This window comes from Larimichthys crocea, chromosome XXIV (assembly GCF_000972845.2).
Source record: "Larimichthys crocea isolate SSNF chromosome XXIV, L_crocea_2.0, whole genome shotgun sequence".
Taxonomy (NCBI): Eukaryota; Metazoa; Chordata; class Actinopteri; family Sciaenidae; genus Larimichthys; species Larimichthys crocea.
The window spans coordinates 4,630,784-4,646,468 of NC_040034.1; the positions used below are offsets into that span (position 1 = coordinate 4,630,784).

Sequence of the window (15,685 nt, forward strand, 5' to 3'; positions counted from 1 at the left end):
TGGAGCCTGTCTGCTAGTTGTAGCTGTTCTCAGTATTTTTAGAGAGACGTACAAACCTTTATCCGGGTCCTCTTCGTGATGCAATATCCTGTTTACTGACTTATAAAAATAAAGTGTGGTTTATTTCAAATCAAATCAAATCAGGTTTATTTATATAGTCCTTTACAATAGCCAGAGTGCTTTACAACAAAGCCGTAGAAACAATACATACATACGTACATAGATAAATAAATACAGTTAAATTAAAATACAGTTAATAAATAAAAAATAAATAATTTGTAAAGGTTTCAACGATAAAATGATGCCACAGTGTTTTAATCTGAATAATTGTATCTCAGTAAAAGTAAAAAAAAACTGCATTATTTTAATGTACAGAAAACTAAACAGGTGTTATAGAATAAAGTGATTCATGAGGTGATGGCATTAATTCACAGCAGACACTATGTGAGTGCAGCAGAGCTTCTCTGCTCCATGCATCAGCATGTCAATTTGACCTTGAGTATAAAGTTGCACTCTACAATATTCTCATATGGGAACTGCAGTAATAAATGATGAATGATGAAATTCTTCAGCATGCTTATGAATAAAAAAAAAAGTGTTTTGACTCCTCAGGTGTGTTTTCCCACACTTCAGTAAAAACAGAGACTCCTTTCTGCACAGTAACTCAGTTCATTATTTGTAAGTTATGTATCAGTATGAAAATATTTAGTAAGTAATCCAAAAAGTTTAAATTTTGTCAGAAAGATCTGAAAATAAATAAATTGTGTTTGATCAGTTCTTAACTTGAACTTATTCTCTTCAGAAAACTACTAAAAACTATAATTTCCCCCTGGGATTATGAAAGTATTTCTGATTCTGATGAAAGTAGTGAACGTGTCCAGAAGCAGAGTACTCGGACTGTAACAAAGTATTTGTCTGGCACTACTTGTCACAGCTGCTTTCGAGTCTCCGGGGACGTCACATTGTTTCGCTTGCCTTTACATCTGTGTTCAGCGCGTGAGGCTTCACAGGAAGTGTCAAGAAACAGTTCAACAGACACACATGTAACACACTCCTGTCATCGTCCTGTGTCCTGTGTGTGTCTGTGTGTTCATGTTGTGACAGTGGATGCTCACTCTGTGTGTGTGTGTGTTGGACTCACTCTGTTTGTGTGTGTGTGTGTGTGTGTGTTTGTTGGACTCACTCTGTCTGTGTGTGTTTTCACCTGTTGGCTTTCATTTGGCCGACAGAGCAGAAGAGACACCTATCAGCCCCGAACCCAGCGACTTGCCATGACGTCATTTGTTTTGATCCCACAGTGCACTGTGGTGTTTTGTTTTGTTTGTGTACTTTATGTAAGCTCATATCCAGCCTTGCCCTGGCTGCCCTCGGTAACCTGGGATGCCTTTTTGCTCTGTGTTTATGTCGGAGGCCGCCGCTGGCTCCTACCCCCGCCACCCTAACGCCTCCTGAGCGCTTAGCAACGGTTTCATTGGTGCATGCCGGGTCCCTGAGACACCAGTCTGCTCGGTGATTAGAGGCTAGGGGGGGTCTGCCGCCGTGCCATTGGCTGGCCTCGACACGCCGGGGAGGAAGCAGCCAGTCACCTGCTGCATCCTGCAGAGTGTGTGTGTCTGTGTGTGTATATTTCATGTGTGTGTGTGTGTGTGTGTGTGATGAGGGACAGCAGAGCTACAAACAGCATTGTCTGCAGAAAAAGAAGCCATCACTTCAGAAAGCCAGGAGTTGCATGGGGGGTGGGCGTATGGAGTGGGTGGTGGGGGTACCAGCGTGGAGTGAGTCATGCTGGCGTTGGGTGGAGGCGGCGTGGGGTTAAAGGGATGAAGAAGAGGGGGGAGGTTGGGTGATCAGGGGGAGGTGAGGTAATGCCACAGAGCAGAGATGATGTCATCACAGACGAGACAATACACACACACACACACACACTCGAGTAGCTCTGCCGGCATGCAGCGTGAATGAATGGATGAAGAGAGGATTTGATTGATGGCCACACAATGACTAACGATTGAACGCCTGGCTGTGACTAATGTGACCGGCAATAATTCTTCCAGCGTGGCAGAGGAGATGAAAAAAGGCCAGGCGGACGATATTTTTTGGCAGAAAGTCGATCTCTGTTCCGGCCCGCCTCGATCCGGTTCGGATTGTTTCTGTGTGCGTCTTTTGTTTTCTTCTGCTCGAGCCACCAGAGTTACTCGGTCTCACGCTGTCTGCCACCTTTAAGTGGAGCAGCAGCCTTGTGGGCCAACAGTGGCACATTAGGCGAGTGAGAGCTGAAACTGTTTGACAGGGTTGCTGGAGCGTCAGCACACACACACACACACACACACACACACACACACACACACTGAACCAGCCCAGCCCCCACAAAAGTGGAATAAAGTGACATGATTAGTAATATCAAACAAAAATCACTGACATAGAATTTTAAAGTAGTGTTAAGCACGAGGAGGAGGAAAACGTTCGTGCTGAGATGGCAGGTTTTGAAATAATTAGAATATTTTTTAAGTGATCGACTTATTGGAATCTTTTCTTTTATTTATTATTATTATTTTTTTTAAAGTATATTTTTTTGGCCTTTTTATGCCTTTAATGATAGGACAGCCGAAGATAGACAGGAAGCAGGGGGCAGAGAGAGGGGGAATGACACGCAGCAAATGGCCGTCCGATGCGGGATTCGAACCGGGGCCAGCTGCAGCGAGGACTATAGCCTCTTACACACGAGGCGGCCGCTTAACCCACTATGCCACCGACCGCCCCGGAATCTTTTCTTTTATTAATCAGAAGTCAGAAAAAAATAAAATGAAACACAACATAAAGGAAACAGAGTGGGGGTGAGACTTTGATCATAATTTCATCCTCAGTTCATCAAAGGATACCCTTTATTTGCTTTGATTGTTTTTCCTCCTAATTAAAAAACAGGGCTTCCACATCATCCTCCCCCTTTTTTTTTAAATGCTTTGGAGCTAAAAACAAAACATGTTAATGGAAGACATGTGTTTAGCTTCATGGCATCATTTGTAAATGTACCCAACAGACATATATCAGGATCCAGTGGGAAAGCAGTAACACCTCAGACAGAGCTCTGCAAGGCTGATGCCAAAAGTCATAAAGGTCTGTGACACAGTGAGACAGATAGTTCGAACTTTCCCTCATGTAAAACACACGAGCAGCAGAGATGAGAAAAAGGGTCAATTAAAAAAATATAATCGGATGAACGTTTATCTGAAGTAACAGCACTTCTACATAAAATATATTTTTTGTCAATAATAATAATAATAATAATAATAATAATAATAATAATAATAATAATAATAATAAATAATCTTATAATAATTATTTTATTATTATTATTATTTATATATTATAATTAACAAAATAAATAATACTAATAATAATAATTAATAACAAAATAATAAATAATTTGTATATTATTATTATTATTATTATTTACGATGGCAAAAACAAACAACTAATAATAATAATAATAATAATAATTTATGATAACAATAATAATAATATTACAGAAATATTTTTAAAGCGCTGTCATAACGGGGAACACAGAAAGTCCTTCAGCTGTAACTAACTCTGGCTCCTCTTGCCTCAGACATGTTTAATCACCATACTTTGATGACTTCCATATAGGCAGACTGCTTTTAATCACCATACTTTGATGACTTCCATATAGGCAGACTGCTTTGCTGTCAAAATATGTCAAAGTGAATCATCACGTCATCCGAGCCTCTTCTAACTCAGCTGTGCTGAGATAAAACTGTTGTCAGGGCTCTGTAACTCACTACAACAGAGAGTGTGTTAGTATTTACTGTAATAAACACCAACATTTGATTATCTGATGTGAGGATACATTTCCACTTCTTGCTGATCCAGGGTAATCGGTGTCAGAACACCGGATCAGAAACCTGGATTAAGGCATCAGGAGGAGGATGACTCATCCACCGCTCTGAGAAGTTCCCCTCTGCTGTAAACCTCTTGGCCGCCCCCTTTCAGCAGAGCCGGCATGGTGTGATGTGATGGTCAGATTGTTAACCCCTCCTTCTTTCACTTGCTAAATTTATCCTCATCTTGTCGACCTCCTCCTTCTTCTTAAAAAGATGACATCACCTCTGCTCTTGGCTCTGCTCTCCAGTAAATCATTCTGCCACACATCTCTCCCTCCTGGCATTTTTCAATCCACCACAGAGCAGCTGCATTGTTTTAAAGTCTGATGGGATCAAAGATACTTGTCAGGTCTCAGGTTCGACCCCAGCGACACATAATGAGCCCGTCCCAGAGTCCCTGACTGGTCCAAAGTAGCTGTTACTAAACAGACATCCAAATCAACTTCTGATGACGTCATGAATGAATGAATAAAGTGCTGGATTAAAACAGTTGTCGTCACACCCCCTGATGAGTTAAACCTGTGAAGGTTAAATCAGGATTAGGCTCAGGTTTTTGTAATGATGTCATGCTTGTGAGCATCTAATAGCACACACACACACACACACATTACCCATGGCCACACACTTTTATAAAGATCCAGGTTAATTACTTAGGCTCTTAGATGTGTAATGATCCCGAGCCTGTGGATTGAGTCCATGGTGCTGCTGCTGCTGCTGCTGTGTGGGCAGCCCGTGTTGTCTGTGTGGGCAGATGTTTCTGTCTGAGCTGAAAACCACTTTTACAAACTGTGAAAGATATTCCAGGAGGTTTGATGTGCTGTTGCATCAGACAGGAGTAAGACTGATTTATTTTTTATTTTTTTATCATCGTGTCTTTGTAGCAGGAGATCCAAGCTGCTGTGGGGCTGAACCACTGTAGAGCCTAACGGGTGATCTCAGGGTTACATTATGAATCTTAAGTACTCTGTTAATGATAAAATTGTGATTGGACTAGTGGCAGTTAATGTTACTAACCTCAAACGATGCTGTCTTTACCGTGATGCCTCGGACATGAAGTGTAGTGGCCATCCATGGAATTTCAGCTTGTTATGTATTGATGAAGAAACGATCCCTCTTTCTTCTGCCCTTTTCCATCAACATCAGTTTGTCGTCAGTCAAAGCAGACACTCTAAAACCGGCCTGTTTGTTCCTGCAGGTGTTTGGCAATAAGCTCGTCATCCCTTCACTGGACGGTGCCTTGTTTCAGTGGAACCGGGACCGGGAGAGTATGGAGGCAGTGCCTTTCAGCGTGGAGTCCCTGCTGGAGTCGTCCTACCGGATCGGAGAGGACACTGTCCTGGTTGGGGGCAAATCCCTCACTACCTATGGCCTCGGGGCGTACAGCGGCAAGGTCAGTAAAACCGCTTCAGTTAAAGCTTAGAGTGTGTTTTAGTTTGTGTTTTAGAAAGAGTCAACATAACATCACCACATGAACACAGTAAAATAAATAACCCTCTATGAACCTCGTCTCGTGTTGTTTGCTTCAGCTTCGGTACATCTGCTCTGCGGTGGGCTGCAGTCGATGGGGGGACGATGAGCTGGAGCCTGAAGATATGCTCCTGCTGCAAAGGACTCAGAAGACTGTGCGAGCCATCCGGCCCCGATCAGGGATGGAGAAGTGAGTTTTATTTAATCAGTCAATCGATCCGTCGCTGTCGCTGTCAGTCAGCGTGAGTCACGAAGCAGCTGCTGTACCCTGTGTGCTTTTTTATAAAGTGTCAGGTGACTTTCCGTCAATGCTTTTAAATGTCAGTTCATTTCTCAGGGTAAACACTAGCACACCTTCTTTTCATCGCTCCTCACACTAGGTGGAACTTCAGCGTTGGAAACTTTGAGCTGAAGCTCGTTCCCGAGATGCCGTCTGGAATCAACTTCCTGGAGGGAGAAGTTGCGAACGGCGAGGCCTGGAGGGAGAGTCAGCGGGTCATCACCGACGAACCAAAAGAGACTGAGCAGATGGAGAATGAGCCAAACCAGAACCAGCATCTGGACCTCGTCATCAAAGTGTCTGTTCCCGACTGGAAGGTCATGGCCTTCAGTACTGATCCCGATGGACAGCTGGTCTGGGAACGTCAGGTAAGACGACACTAATTTACTTTTACATTTGTCATGTTTCCAGGTTTATTTACACTGGACTCACTCTGTATCACCTGTGTTCTGCAGTTCTGCACCCCCATCGCTTCAGCTTGGCTGGTGGGCGGGGGTAAAGTCACACCGATTGCCCTGTTTGACGACAACGGCTACAGCAACCAGTCAGAAACCGATGATGAGGAAGACGACGACGATACGGCGAAGGCCAGAGATGCCGCAGAGTCCAGTGTTTACCTTGGTAAATTCATTCACACAGAGACCCTCATGCTGCATGCCTTCCTCTCTGTATTCTATGAGGTACGAGTGAATCTTTGGCCTTGCTTTATCAGGGATGTTCCAGGGACAGCTCTACCTCCAGTCCTCTGTGAGGATCACTGAAAAGTTTCCTTCCAAAGCTATCGGATCGGAAAAGGACATCATTCCACTGCCCACTGTCAAATGGAAGCCTCTAATCCGTAAGTCCACGTCTCATGATGAGTTCTCTTTAGTTAGTCAGGGCAAACATTGGGGTGAGCAAAGACGGACACAACTTAAAGTTTTGTCTGTTGCTCTGAGCTTCATTCCTCTTAATGTTTGACTGTCTTTTAAATGTTATTCCAACTCTGCTCATCCGTTTTTCTATGTCTGTCTTCATCGTTGACACAGATTCCCCGTCTCGGACACCAGCTCTAGTCGGCTCTGATGAGTTTGACAAGTGTCTGAATAACGATAAGTTCTCCCATGAAGAATACAGCAACGGAGCCCTGTCCGTCCTTCAGTATCCATATGGTAAGATCCTGATCCTGGACACAGGCTGTAAAAGAGCACAAGTCTTGTCTTGTTTACAACTGTCTGATTTCTGCGTTTCCTCTCTGTAGACAACGGCTACTTCCCCTACAGCAAGCTCTACAGGGGGAAACGTGACAGTGCTGTGAGCCTGATAAAGGGACACGGGGCAGGAGGTGAGAGCCGCAGGAGAAAGGACCCCGTGCTGCTGCTGCCCTGGTGGAAGGAGATCCTCGGCACCATCGTCTTCTGCATCGCTGCCACCACCTACATCGTCCGCAAGTTCTTCCACCCCCCTGCCCCTGTGGCCTATGTGAGGGTAAGACCACAGCCCGGGGCGAACAGCACCACACAGAAGTTCATCTCGCTTTTATAAATCTAAAACTGTGCATTCACTTCCTCGTGTTTCTCTTCCTGTCCCTCAAAGCAACGCAAAGAGTCGGAGACACAGTGCCAGACGGACTCCAAGTTTGACCTTGAGGTTGTGGAATCCAAAGAACCGGTTGCTATGGAGACCCGTTCCAGCGAATATGTGTCCAGGTACACCGTTAACACACGTGTGTGAAGCTGAGGCAGAATATGCTCCGTCTCTAAGTGTGTGTGTGTGTGTGTGTGTTTTGTCATGACTCAGGAGAACTTCATGTAACACTGTTGCTGTGTGGGGAATTGTTATCCTCACACACAAAAGTCTCACTCTTTCAAGGTGTAGCTACAGATTCAGCGCTGTTACCATGGTGACCACTGGTCTTCCAGCCTGCTTTGATAGGACAAGGCAGGGATGGGAGATGCGAGTCGTAGTAGTGCATGATTGGATAACTCAGCTGTTTGCCATCAAATGAAAATGACCTTGGCCCCCGCAGACCCCACCCTACCCAGCAGCATCTGCCACGGGGTCGCAGTGTCACTTTACATCACTGTCAGCACATTGTCAAGTTTTTCTTTTGGTTATTTTCAGACATCCTAAATATGATCAGTAGCCATAATTTATGGGCTGTCACTGACCTCCCGTCGTCTGATCGATGGCGGCTGCATGTTTATATTTGTTCAGTGAAAATCTGGCTCTAATCCCCAGAAGTATTTGATTAAACTGCAGGTTTTTTCCCTCCTCTTTCTCCTGCTGTCATCACATGCACATTCTCTGCTTTTGATCCACCCTAAACTGACAAACACTCCACCCGCCCCTTCCCATTAAAGCTGCTGCTGCTGCTGCAATCCATACAAATCACTTTTGCCGAAGAAGTTTCCCTAAATAACTCCGGTGGCTGTTGCAGCAGCTGAAGCGGGCATGAGTTGGGATCATTAGGAGGGAGGCTAGAGATCAGGAAACAAGACCTGGATCACATGTGCCTGCACATTTTCAGTCCCCGAAGGAGTCTGAGCAGGAATGCTTTGACTGGGTGTAGAAGAGAGTAAGTGGGGGCAGTGTGTGATGATTGTGTGTGAGCACTGTCACAACTTTATACAACAAATTACATTAAGATCATCGGCCACAGAAATGTTACGTTACACATTTCTTCTCTGCAGTTTGTCAGACTTTGTAAACATCTGTCTAACCAGAGTCTTCACCTGGTGACAGCCGAGCGTTTTCCTTCCAGCACATTTGTTTGAATTCATGATACTGTTAAGCTGGTAGTTGGTTACGTGCCAGTACAGCAGCCACAGCCGGCCCTGACAGGGATTTGGCTGCTAGTAATTCCTTCCCTGATAACCGCCCTCTACAACTTAATACGCCTCCTTGACCACAGTTGAGCAGCATGAGCCCCGCTCTGTGAAATATGTAGACACGAACGTGATAACACACTTTTCACACACAGCTTCCTTTCTTCTGCCGGAGCTTTGCATAATAACAACCAAAGCGTCTTCTCCCCAGGTACCTGACTGACTTTGAGCCCGTGCAGTGCCTTGGCCGCGGGGGGTTCGGTGTCGTGTTTGAAGCCCGCAACAAAGTGGACGACTGCAACTACGCCATCAAAAGAATCCGTCTGCCCAACAGGTAGCGCCTCTCGCTGGTCACACCACGCGCTTCCTTGCTGGAGGCTATTAGCTCGTCCTTTATCTGTTTTCTTTTAATGCTGCTCTGCCGAGTTACGTAAGCAGCAACCTTCTTTTTTTTTAAACTGACATTTTGATACAAATATTAGCCAAGCATGGAAATGAAGTCATGAGCTCTGCATGCATGTTTATTTGAGCTCCGTTGTTGCTTGGTGCATCACGCAGTGCATAACAAACACGTCTGTTAGTTAGTTTGATGCCCAGTGTTTTTGTTGAAGCTCTTATTGAGCCTTCGGTGTATCATGACTGGGCTCATGTGAGCGTCATTACAGTCAGGCAGTGTCATGGAAACAATCCAGAGTCCAGATTTTGGTTTTGGCACAGTCCTGCCTGCGTTCAGTCAGCAGTGAATCGAGTGTGTGAGCAGGAATACTAAACACAAATAGTCCTGAGCATTTGAGACTCAACAACAGAAACTTAGTGTTGCCCTGAATGTGGATTAAAGCGTAACCTAACCCTCGGTTTTTACGTCATTCAGAGAGCTGGCCCGTGAGAAGGTGATGCGAGAGGTGAAGGCCCTGGCCAAGCTGGAGCACCCGGGGATTATCCGCTACTTCAACGCCTGGCAGGAGAGCCCGCCTGAGGGCTGGCAGGAGGAGATGGACCAGAGGTGGCTGAAAGACGCCAGGTGAGCCGGGGCTTTCAAACCTGTTATCTTGTACGGCTCAGCAGGTCGAGCATGGCACGAGCGCTACCGAGGGCTCCGTTGACCAGAGACGGCATCCTTGCAAAGAAATGTAACGCTCCCCTCAGGACAACATGGGACATTTATTCCCCCACAGACTTCTTATCGCTCGCCTCACTTCACTGGTTGATTAAGACAGATGTTTAAATGCCAGGGGATGGAAACTTCTTTACACAGCAGTGAACTGAACGTCTGCTGTGTTTACTCCTTTCTTTTAGTTTGTTTGGGCAGATTCGAGATAAAAGTAGAACCAGATAACCACGCAGAGACTCGAGACAGTAAATGTTTCACATCAAATCAAATGTATTTTCTCTCTTTCAGTACCACCGACTGGCCCATGAGCTTCCTTGACCACATGGAGGCGCTGTCCGTCAAAGTCCCAGTGTCCAGCTCAGTGTCACCTGTCTCTGGGCCTGAAGGAGACAGTCTGGAGGCCTCTGTGGATGCGCGGGCCCTGCTCTCCAGCAGTACCGGTGGTGCTGGAGGTTTTGGCGACATCAGAACACTGTCCTTCCACCCGCTACTGGGCCACGACAGCCTGATGTCTGAGAGGGACAGCCAGGCCGACCCCGACGCCTCCGACACCCCTCATTCCTTTGAGCTCTGTCCTCCACGCGGCCCCAGCGACTGCACCTCTTCTTCCTTCGACATCGTGTTCGAGGACTCGGGCTGCGATCGAGACGCCGACGCCGACACAGACTCGGCTTCCGGCGCAGCCAGTCCGCGCACGACGACGGAGAAGAACAGCTCGTCTTCCTCGCACACCAGACGACAGGAATCTGTCCCTGCTTCCTCTTCCTCACCCCCCCGGCCAACCTCACTCACCCTGGCTCTCCCCACAACTCCTCCAACACAGCGAGTCCAGCCGTCTCCCAAGGTCAGTCAATCATTCACTGAGTTCACTGTAAATAAGAATCTTGGTTCACCTTGTTGAGGTTTATTTTGGCCCTTTATTGTTAAAGCTTCAGGCAGGATTTTAATACCTGGACATCTGTAGTTTAATTTAGCAACTGAAGTAATGAGAATATTCATTATTAAACCAAAATTTATTTTTAATGGTAGCCTTGTGGCTCTATCTGAAACTCTATCTACAGTACTTTAATAAGAAAAAGAGCCATTTCTAGTTTTGAATGATTGAACACAGACAGCAGAAATTAAATATTATTTTTCACTTTGAGTCGTAACATACTGAAACCTCCTTCCCCCGCCTGCAGGTGTATCTGTACATCCAGATGCAGCTCTGTCGGAAAGAGAACCTGAAGGACTGGATGGCTCAGCGCTGCCTCCCGGAGCAGAGGGAGCACAACCAGTGTCTGGATATCTTCCTCCAGATCGCAGAGGCCGTCGACTTCCTGCACAGCAAGGGGCTCATGCACAGGGACCTCAAGGTGAACACACGCACCACACGCTGTCAGCTAAAGTTACCTGTGCAGTTTTTTAAATGTCAAACAATCCGAACTGTCCTGACACTATTCTGACTGCAGCTTCAGTCAGAAGAAGAAAAATCCTGCTAAAGTTGGAAGCTGCCTGGTTTTGGGTTCATCTTTAGATTTGATGTTCGCCTGTATTTGGAATAATAATGTCATCATCACTCCCCCAGCCCTCCAACATCTTCTTCACTATGGACGACGTGGTGAAGGTGGGAGACTTTGGCCTGGTGACGGCCATGGACCAGGAGGAGGACGAGGACGAGCCGAGCGCCCTGACGCCCGCTCCACTCCTGACACGGCACACGGGCCAGGTCGGCACCAAGCTCTACATGAGCCCGGAGCAGGTAGGCAAGAAGGTTTTCAAAATAAAATTCCTCCATGGTTAAGAAATGAAATTAATTTCTCACTTTCTGTCCTCTGCTCTTTGTCCTCACAGCTCTCTGGAAACTCGTACTCTCACAAAGTGGACATTTACTCTCTGGGTCTGATCCTGTTTGAGCTGCTGTATCCTTTCAGGACGCAGATGGAGAGAGTGAGGGTGAGTCAGCAAGCACGCCAACACACTTTGTGATTTCATTCCCAACAGGGTCGTTATCCAGCAATAAATCACCCTGTAACTCATTATCATTATTTATTTGTGTTTTCCTGTTTTATAACACGCGGTGTTTTCAGTGTATGTTACTAATTGGTTTGTGAAACGTTAAATGAAAACACAAGTGACGACAAAACTGATTTATCAGACGAAAATCTGGAGCAATTAAAATGTTCAGATCAATTCAAACTGACGGGTCACCGCTGATAAAGACTTTAATTATAGCGATTATAAAGATTAATATGGGAATGATGTGATCTCATTTTTTGGCTTCAGTCAGAATTCTTGCTGCTGCAACGAGAGAAGAGAGACGTTGTATCTCTGTGTCTCTTCTTTTATTCACTTCATTATTTTATTTTGTGTGTTTGAAAGCTCTGTGGGGAAACTTGAACACATAATCACTGTTGTCATTTCAAAGATCACTGTCGTCAGTGTAATTGGTGGATTTTCTTTGCCCTTGTGTGCGCGATCGACCGCGACGTCTTTGTCTCAGTAACAAAGGGCCTGATTAGCCATTAGCACGCTCCTCCACTCACAGGTGTTTACATCCCTTCTCTTCCTCCAGACGCTGACAGAGGTGAGAGCGCTGCGCTTCCCGGAGGTGTTCTCCAAAAACAACGTTCAGGAGGTGAGTGGCCGTCTGCTGCCACCAAGTGGCCGCGAGCTCAACTGCGTCCAAACTCGGAAAAAGAAAACAAGTAGAACAAGCGTTAGGAAACGAACAAAGTGGGACATCCAGAGCTGTGAGAGTTCATTCTCATCATGCAGCCTGTCACAGATTTAAATTACCTGTCCACACTATATTCCCCTGGTGAGTCAAACCTGCTGAGCTAATCCAATTAGGAGGTGTTAGTTGGATTATTTAGCTCCCAAATCAGAATATGAAGTTAAATATTGTGCAGATATCATCAGTTTACACACCAAAACATAAAGCGAACCAACAAGAGCCGCACTTCTGTCTGAGACAGCTGTGTCAACATGATTCTTGAGAATAATTTGTCTCCATACTCCCATTAGAATCAATGATCCGTATGTTCAAATAATCAACAACATATGTTGTTCAGTGCGACACCAGGCGCCGTCCAACAGTTTGGTGTAGGGCTTGTTTACCTGTCTGTAATGAGATTAACATAATCCCAAAGCATAATCTGTGATTCTCCATCACTGGAAATCCCCTCGCCCTGTTAGCCCAGTATCCCACTTTACTAGTGTGCACTGTTCTATTTTAAGACGTCCCTGCATGTGTCTGTGTGTGCTCAAACTATTTGTGCTGCTTCTGCTGTGCTACACGAGCATTAAGCATTAATGACTGATGATATTAGCGGAAGAATTATTGTAACATTGTATGTTTTCTCTGTGTGCAGCTGAGTATGGTGCACAGCATGCTGTCGTGGAGCCCCAGCGAGCGCCCCGAGGCGGCAGAGATCATAGGGACCCCCCTCTTCCAGGAGCTGGAGCTGGAGATGCCTTGCCGACTCGCCATGAGGCAGCGCTCCCGCACCTACAGCGCGTCGTCCATGGGCCGCCCCTCTCGCCAGACCTCGTCTACCTGAAAATCCTGTGACGCAATATATAGCTCCCCAACCCGCAATTTCCACCTTCCACCACCCCATACTGGTCTGCCGCCCACCTCAGCCCCGCGCCATCAGACACTGCCTCAGGCAGGATCACTTTATGAACGCCGTGTACGACAAACATCGGGAATTTGTGTCTGTGGCTTTAGAGCAGTGAGACAAAGTCCGGCACAGTTACTCTTCTCGGCAAATCCACATGCCGTTACATATTTGCACACCATTACGTTCCCAATTCTAATCACACTAAACAAGTGAAAGAATATTTTAAAAGCGACAGCCGCTCTGTAATGTTCGCGACCAGACTTGGCTCAAATGCTGCTTGCAAATAATTCTTAGTGGTCACTTGAAATGGCTCTGAGTACCAGATGGACAGTGTTTACTGCAGCCAGTCAGCTCAGTGCGGACAAAGCTGAACAAACAACAAGTCTATCATCAGGTACTCTGAGATAAGAACAGACACGCTAAGAACTGTTGTAGATCAGATTTGATCCGGTCTGGTCCCAACACGCTGCTTGCTCATCACATTCAGCCAGTGTTCACTCACCCGCACCACACCTCAGGTATCAAAACCAAGAGGACACTCCAAAGGGGCCTTTGATCATCCTATCTACTAGTGACTAGTACTGATCACTGGTGCAAGCACTAACTGGTGTTCCGACACCTGATATGCCTGATTTGGGAGACCAAAAAAAAAAAAAGACCATCTTTTTTCCTATGTGTTTTTGTAATGAGAGAAGGTGATGATGTATTGTGTAGAGAAGAAGTCATCAGATATGATTTGCCTTTAGAAAGGGGCCCGTGGCCCCCTCTGGATGAATGCAGAGCCTCCTGGCTCCTGTCTTTTTTGCATGTACCTGAAGGAAGTGAAGGGGTGAGTGTGAGTTTGTTATCTTGAAGCCAGTACTTGGAAGCAGTTTTTCTGTGTGTACATTTACACAATGACTCTGAGGTGCTCAATCATTTTCTAACACCTCCTCTTTGCTCCGTGTACATAATCGAAGGAAGAAAAAAAAAATCTGTTTATATCTTTTTCTTGAATTCTAAAGATATCTTTGATCAATCCTGTACATATTGTAAGGCGCCTTTGCTTGTAAATGGCTTTTTCATGAGGCGACTGTAAGATAGTGTGACATACTGTGGGAGAGGGGAACAAAGAGGAGACGCTCTCTGCCGTTAACGCATAGCTGAATGTTACAGTGTGACCTCCGCAGACAGACAGACCACGGCGGTCACCTCCTTCTTGCTGTTGGAAATTATTCCCAGTGTTTGTTTATCACATGTTTGGGGGGGAGTTTGTCCTGCTTCGAGCACCGGAGGAGAACCCGCAGAACCAGAGTGCCATTTGAAAAGTCAGTTAAGTGTACTTTCCCATAACTGATCTCTCACCTCACGTTTTTGGAATTGTGCTACTGTGCTCCGACCCCATCCAGCCGGTGTTTCCCATGAAGAACACGCGAATACCGAGGTCTGCCGCTCTCCCGCGATGCAGCAGAAATAGCATTTAGTCGAGATGATACTGTTTTATCCCCTCCGCGCTGTGCACCGGGGACCTGGACCTGGACCTGATGCTGGTCATGTGATCCACATGAGCATTGTTTTATGTACATAAAGAAGTGCTAGGAGAGTCACATGACCTGTTTGTAACTACACACACACAAACTGCTAATTGTAATGTGCTTTCGATGATTGTACTTTTCTAAGGATCTTCTCCTTTTCTTTTTTTTTTTTAAATAAGCGTTTCTTTGATTATTCTGCAGGGTTTTTTCTGATTACTGTAAAGTCTTGACTGCGTCTGATGCAGGAAGTCAAACTGATGTTCGTTTGTTGGTTCATCCTCTCAGCCCACTGGAGATGAGTCACTCTTGATGTAAAAAAAGGATCAATTCTCTCTTCAGAGTTTAAAAACAGACTGTACTCCCACCACGACGAAGGGTGGAGGCTGCAGTTACTCAGCCATAATGACATCCTCAAGTTCATGCCACAAATTCAAACAAAGGTTTCTTTATAAATCAGTTTTATAGAATTAATATTTGATAACGATGATGAATCCATGAAATTAACTTAAAGGATGTTTTGTCCTCCGTTTTCTAGATTCCTGAGTGAACTGTGATATAAAGAGAAGTCTGAAGGAAATCACCCACAGTAGTAAATAACTTCAACGATCAAACAGCATTACTGACAACAGTGTATTATCAGAGGTTCTAGGATTTTTCTTCTTTTCACACAAACCGAGAAAATGTGATTATACTGTAGGATCTTCAAGCGTCGTTGAATTGTGTTCACTCCTTTTCCTGAGGCCAGTCGAGCTGACGAGTCGAACCTTTCCCTCCTTCTCGGTCTCTGTCCGGAGATGTAGTTGCGTGTTCTTGTGCACAAACCCCATTTCTCTGTCCCATGTTGAATTGTAAATATGTTTATTTGCTTTATTTATGTTTCGATGACGTGATCAATCCTTTTTGGGTTGGTGTTATTATGAATGCGCTTCATGCGATGGAGCGCGTTGGAATATGATGACTTCTTACAAGTCTAAATTTAATAAACTGTTCTATACCGTTTGTACA

The 15,685-nt window shown here is 45.5% G+C and overlaps 1 protein-coding gene across 1 annotated transcript in view; it reads left to right on the plus strand.

Annotated features, from left to right (window-relative positions):
- Window positions 1-15,685, plus strand: part of eif2ak3 (eukaryotic translation initiation factor 2-alpha kinase 3) — a 28,972-nt gene extending 13,287 nt beyond the window's left edge. Inside the window, exons 3-18 of the mRNA XM_019260653.2 lie at window positions 5,092-5,286; window positions 5,423-5,553; window positions 5,744-6,011; window positions 6,099-6,264; window positions 6,356-6,481; window positions 6,672-6,794; window positions 6,884-7,110; window positions 7,219-7,331; window positions 8,662-8,784; window positions 9,322-9,471; window positions 9,850-10,405; window positions 10,743-10,916; window positions 11,129-11,302; window positions 11,395-11,496; window positions 12,116-12,178; window positions 12,915-15,685. Of these exons, the coding sequence (XP_019116198.1) occupies window positions 5,092-5,286; window positions 5,423-5,553; window positions 5,744-6,011; window positions 6,099-6,264; window positions 6,356-6,481; window positions 6,672-6,794; window positions 6,884-7,110; window positions 7,219-7,331; window positions 8,662-8,784; window positions 9,322-9,471; window positions 9,850-10,405; window positions 10,743-10,916; window positions 11,129-11,302; window positions 11,395-11,496; window positions 12,116-12,178; window positions 12,915-13,103 (2,880 nt within the window). The 3' untranslated portion in view covers window positions 13,104-15,685. The remainder of the gene's footprint in view (window positions 1-5,091; window positions 5,287-5,422; window positions 5,554-5,743; window positions 6,012-6,098; window positions 6,265-6,355; window positions 6,482-6,671; window positions 6,795-6,883; window positions 7,111-7,218; window positions 7,332-8,661; window positions 8,785-9,321; window positions 9,472-9,849; window positions 10,406-10,742; window positions 10,917-11,128; window positions 11,303-11,394; window positions 11,497-12,115; window positions 12,179-12,914) is intronic.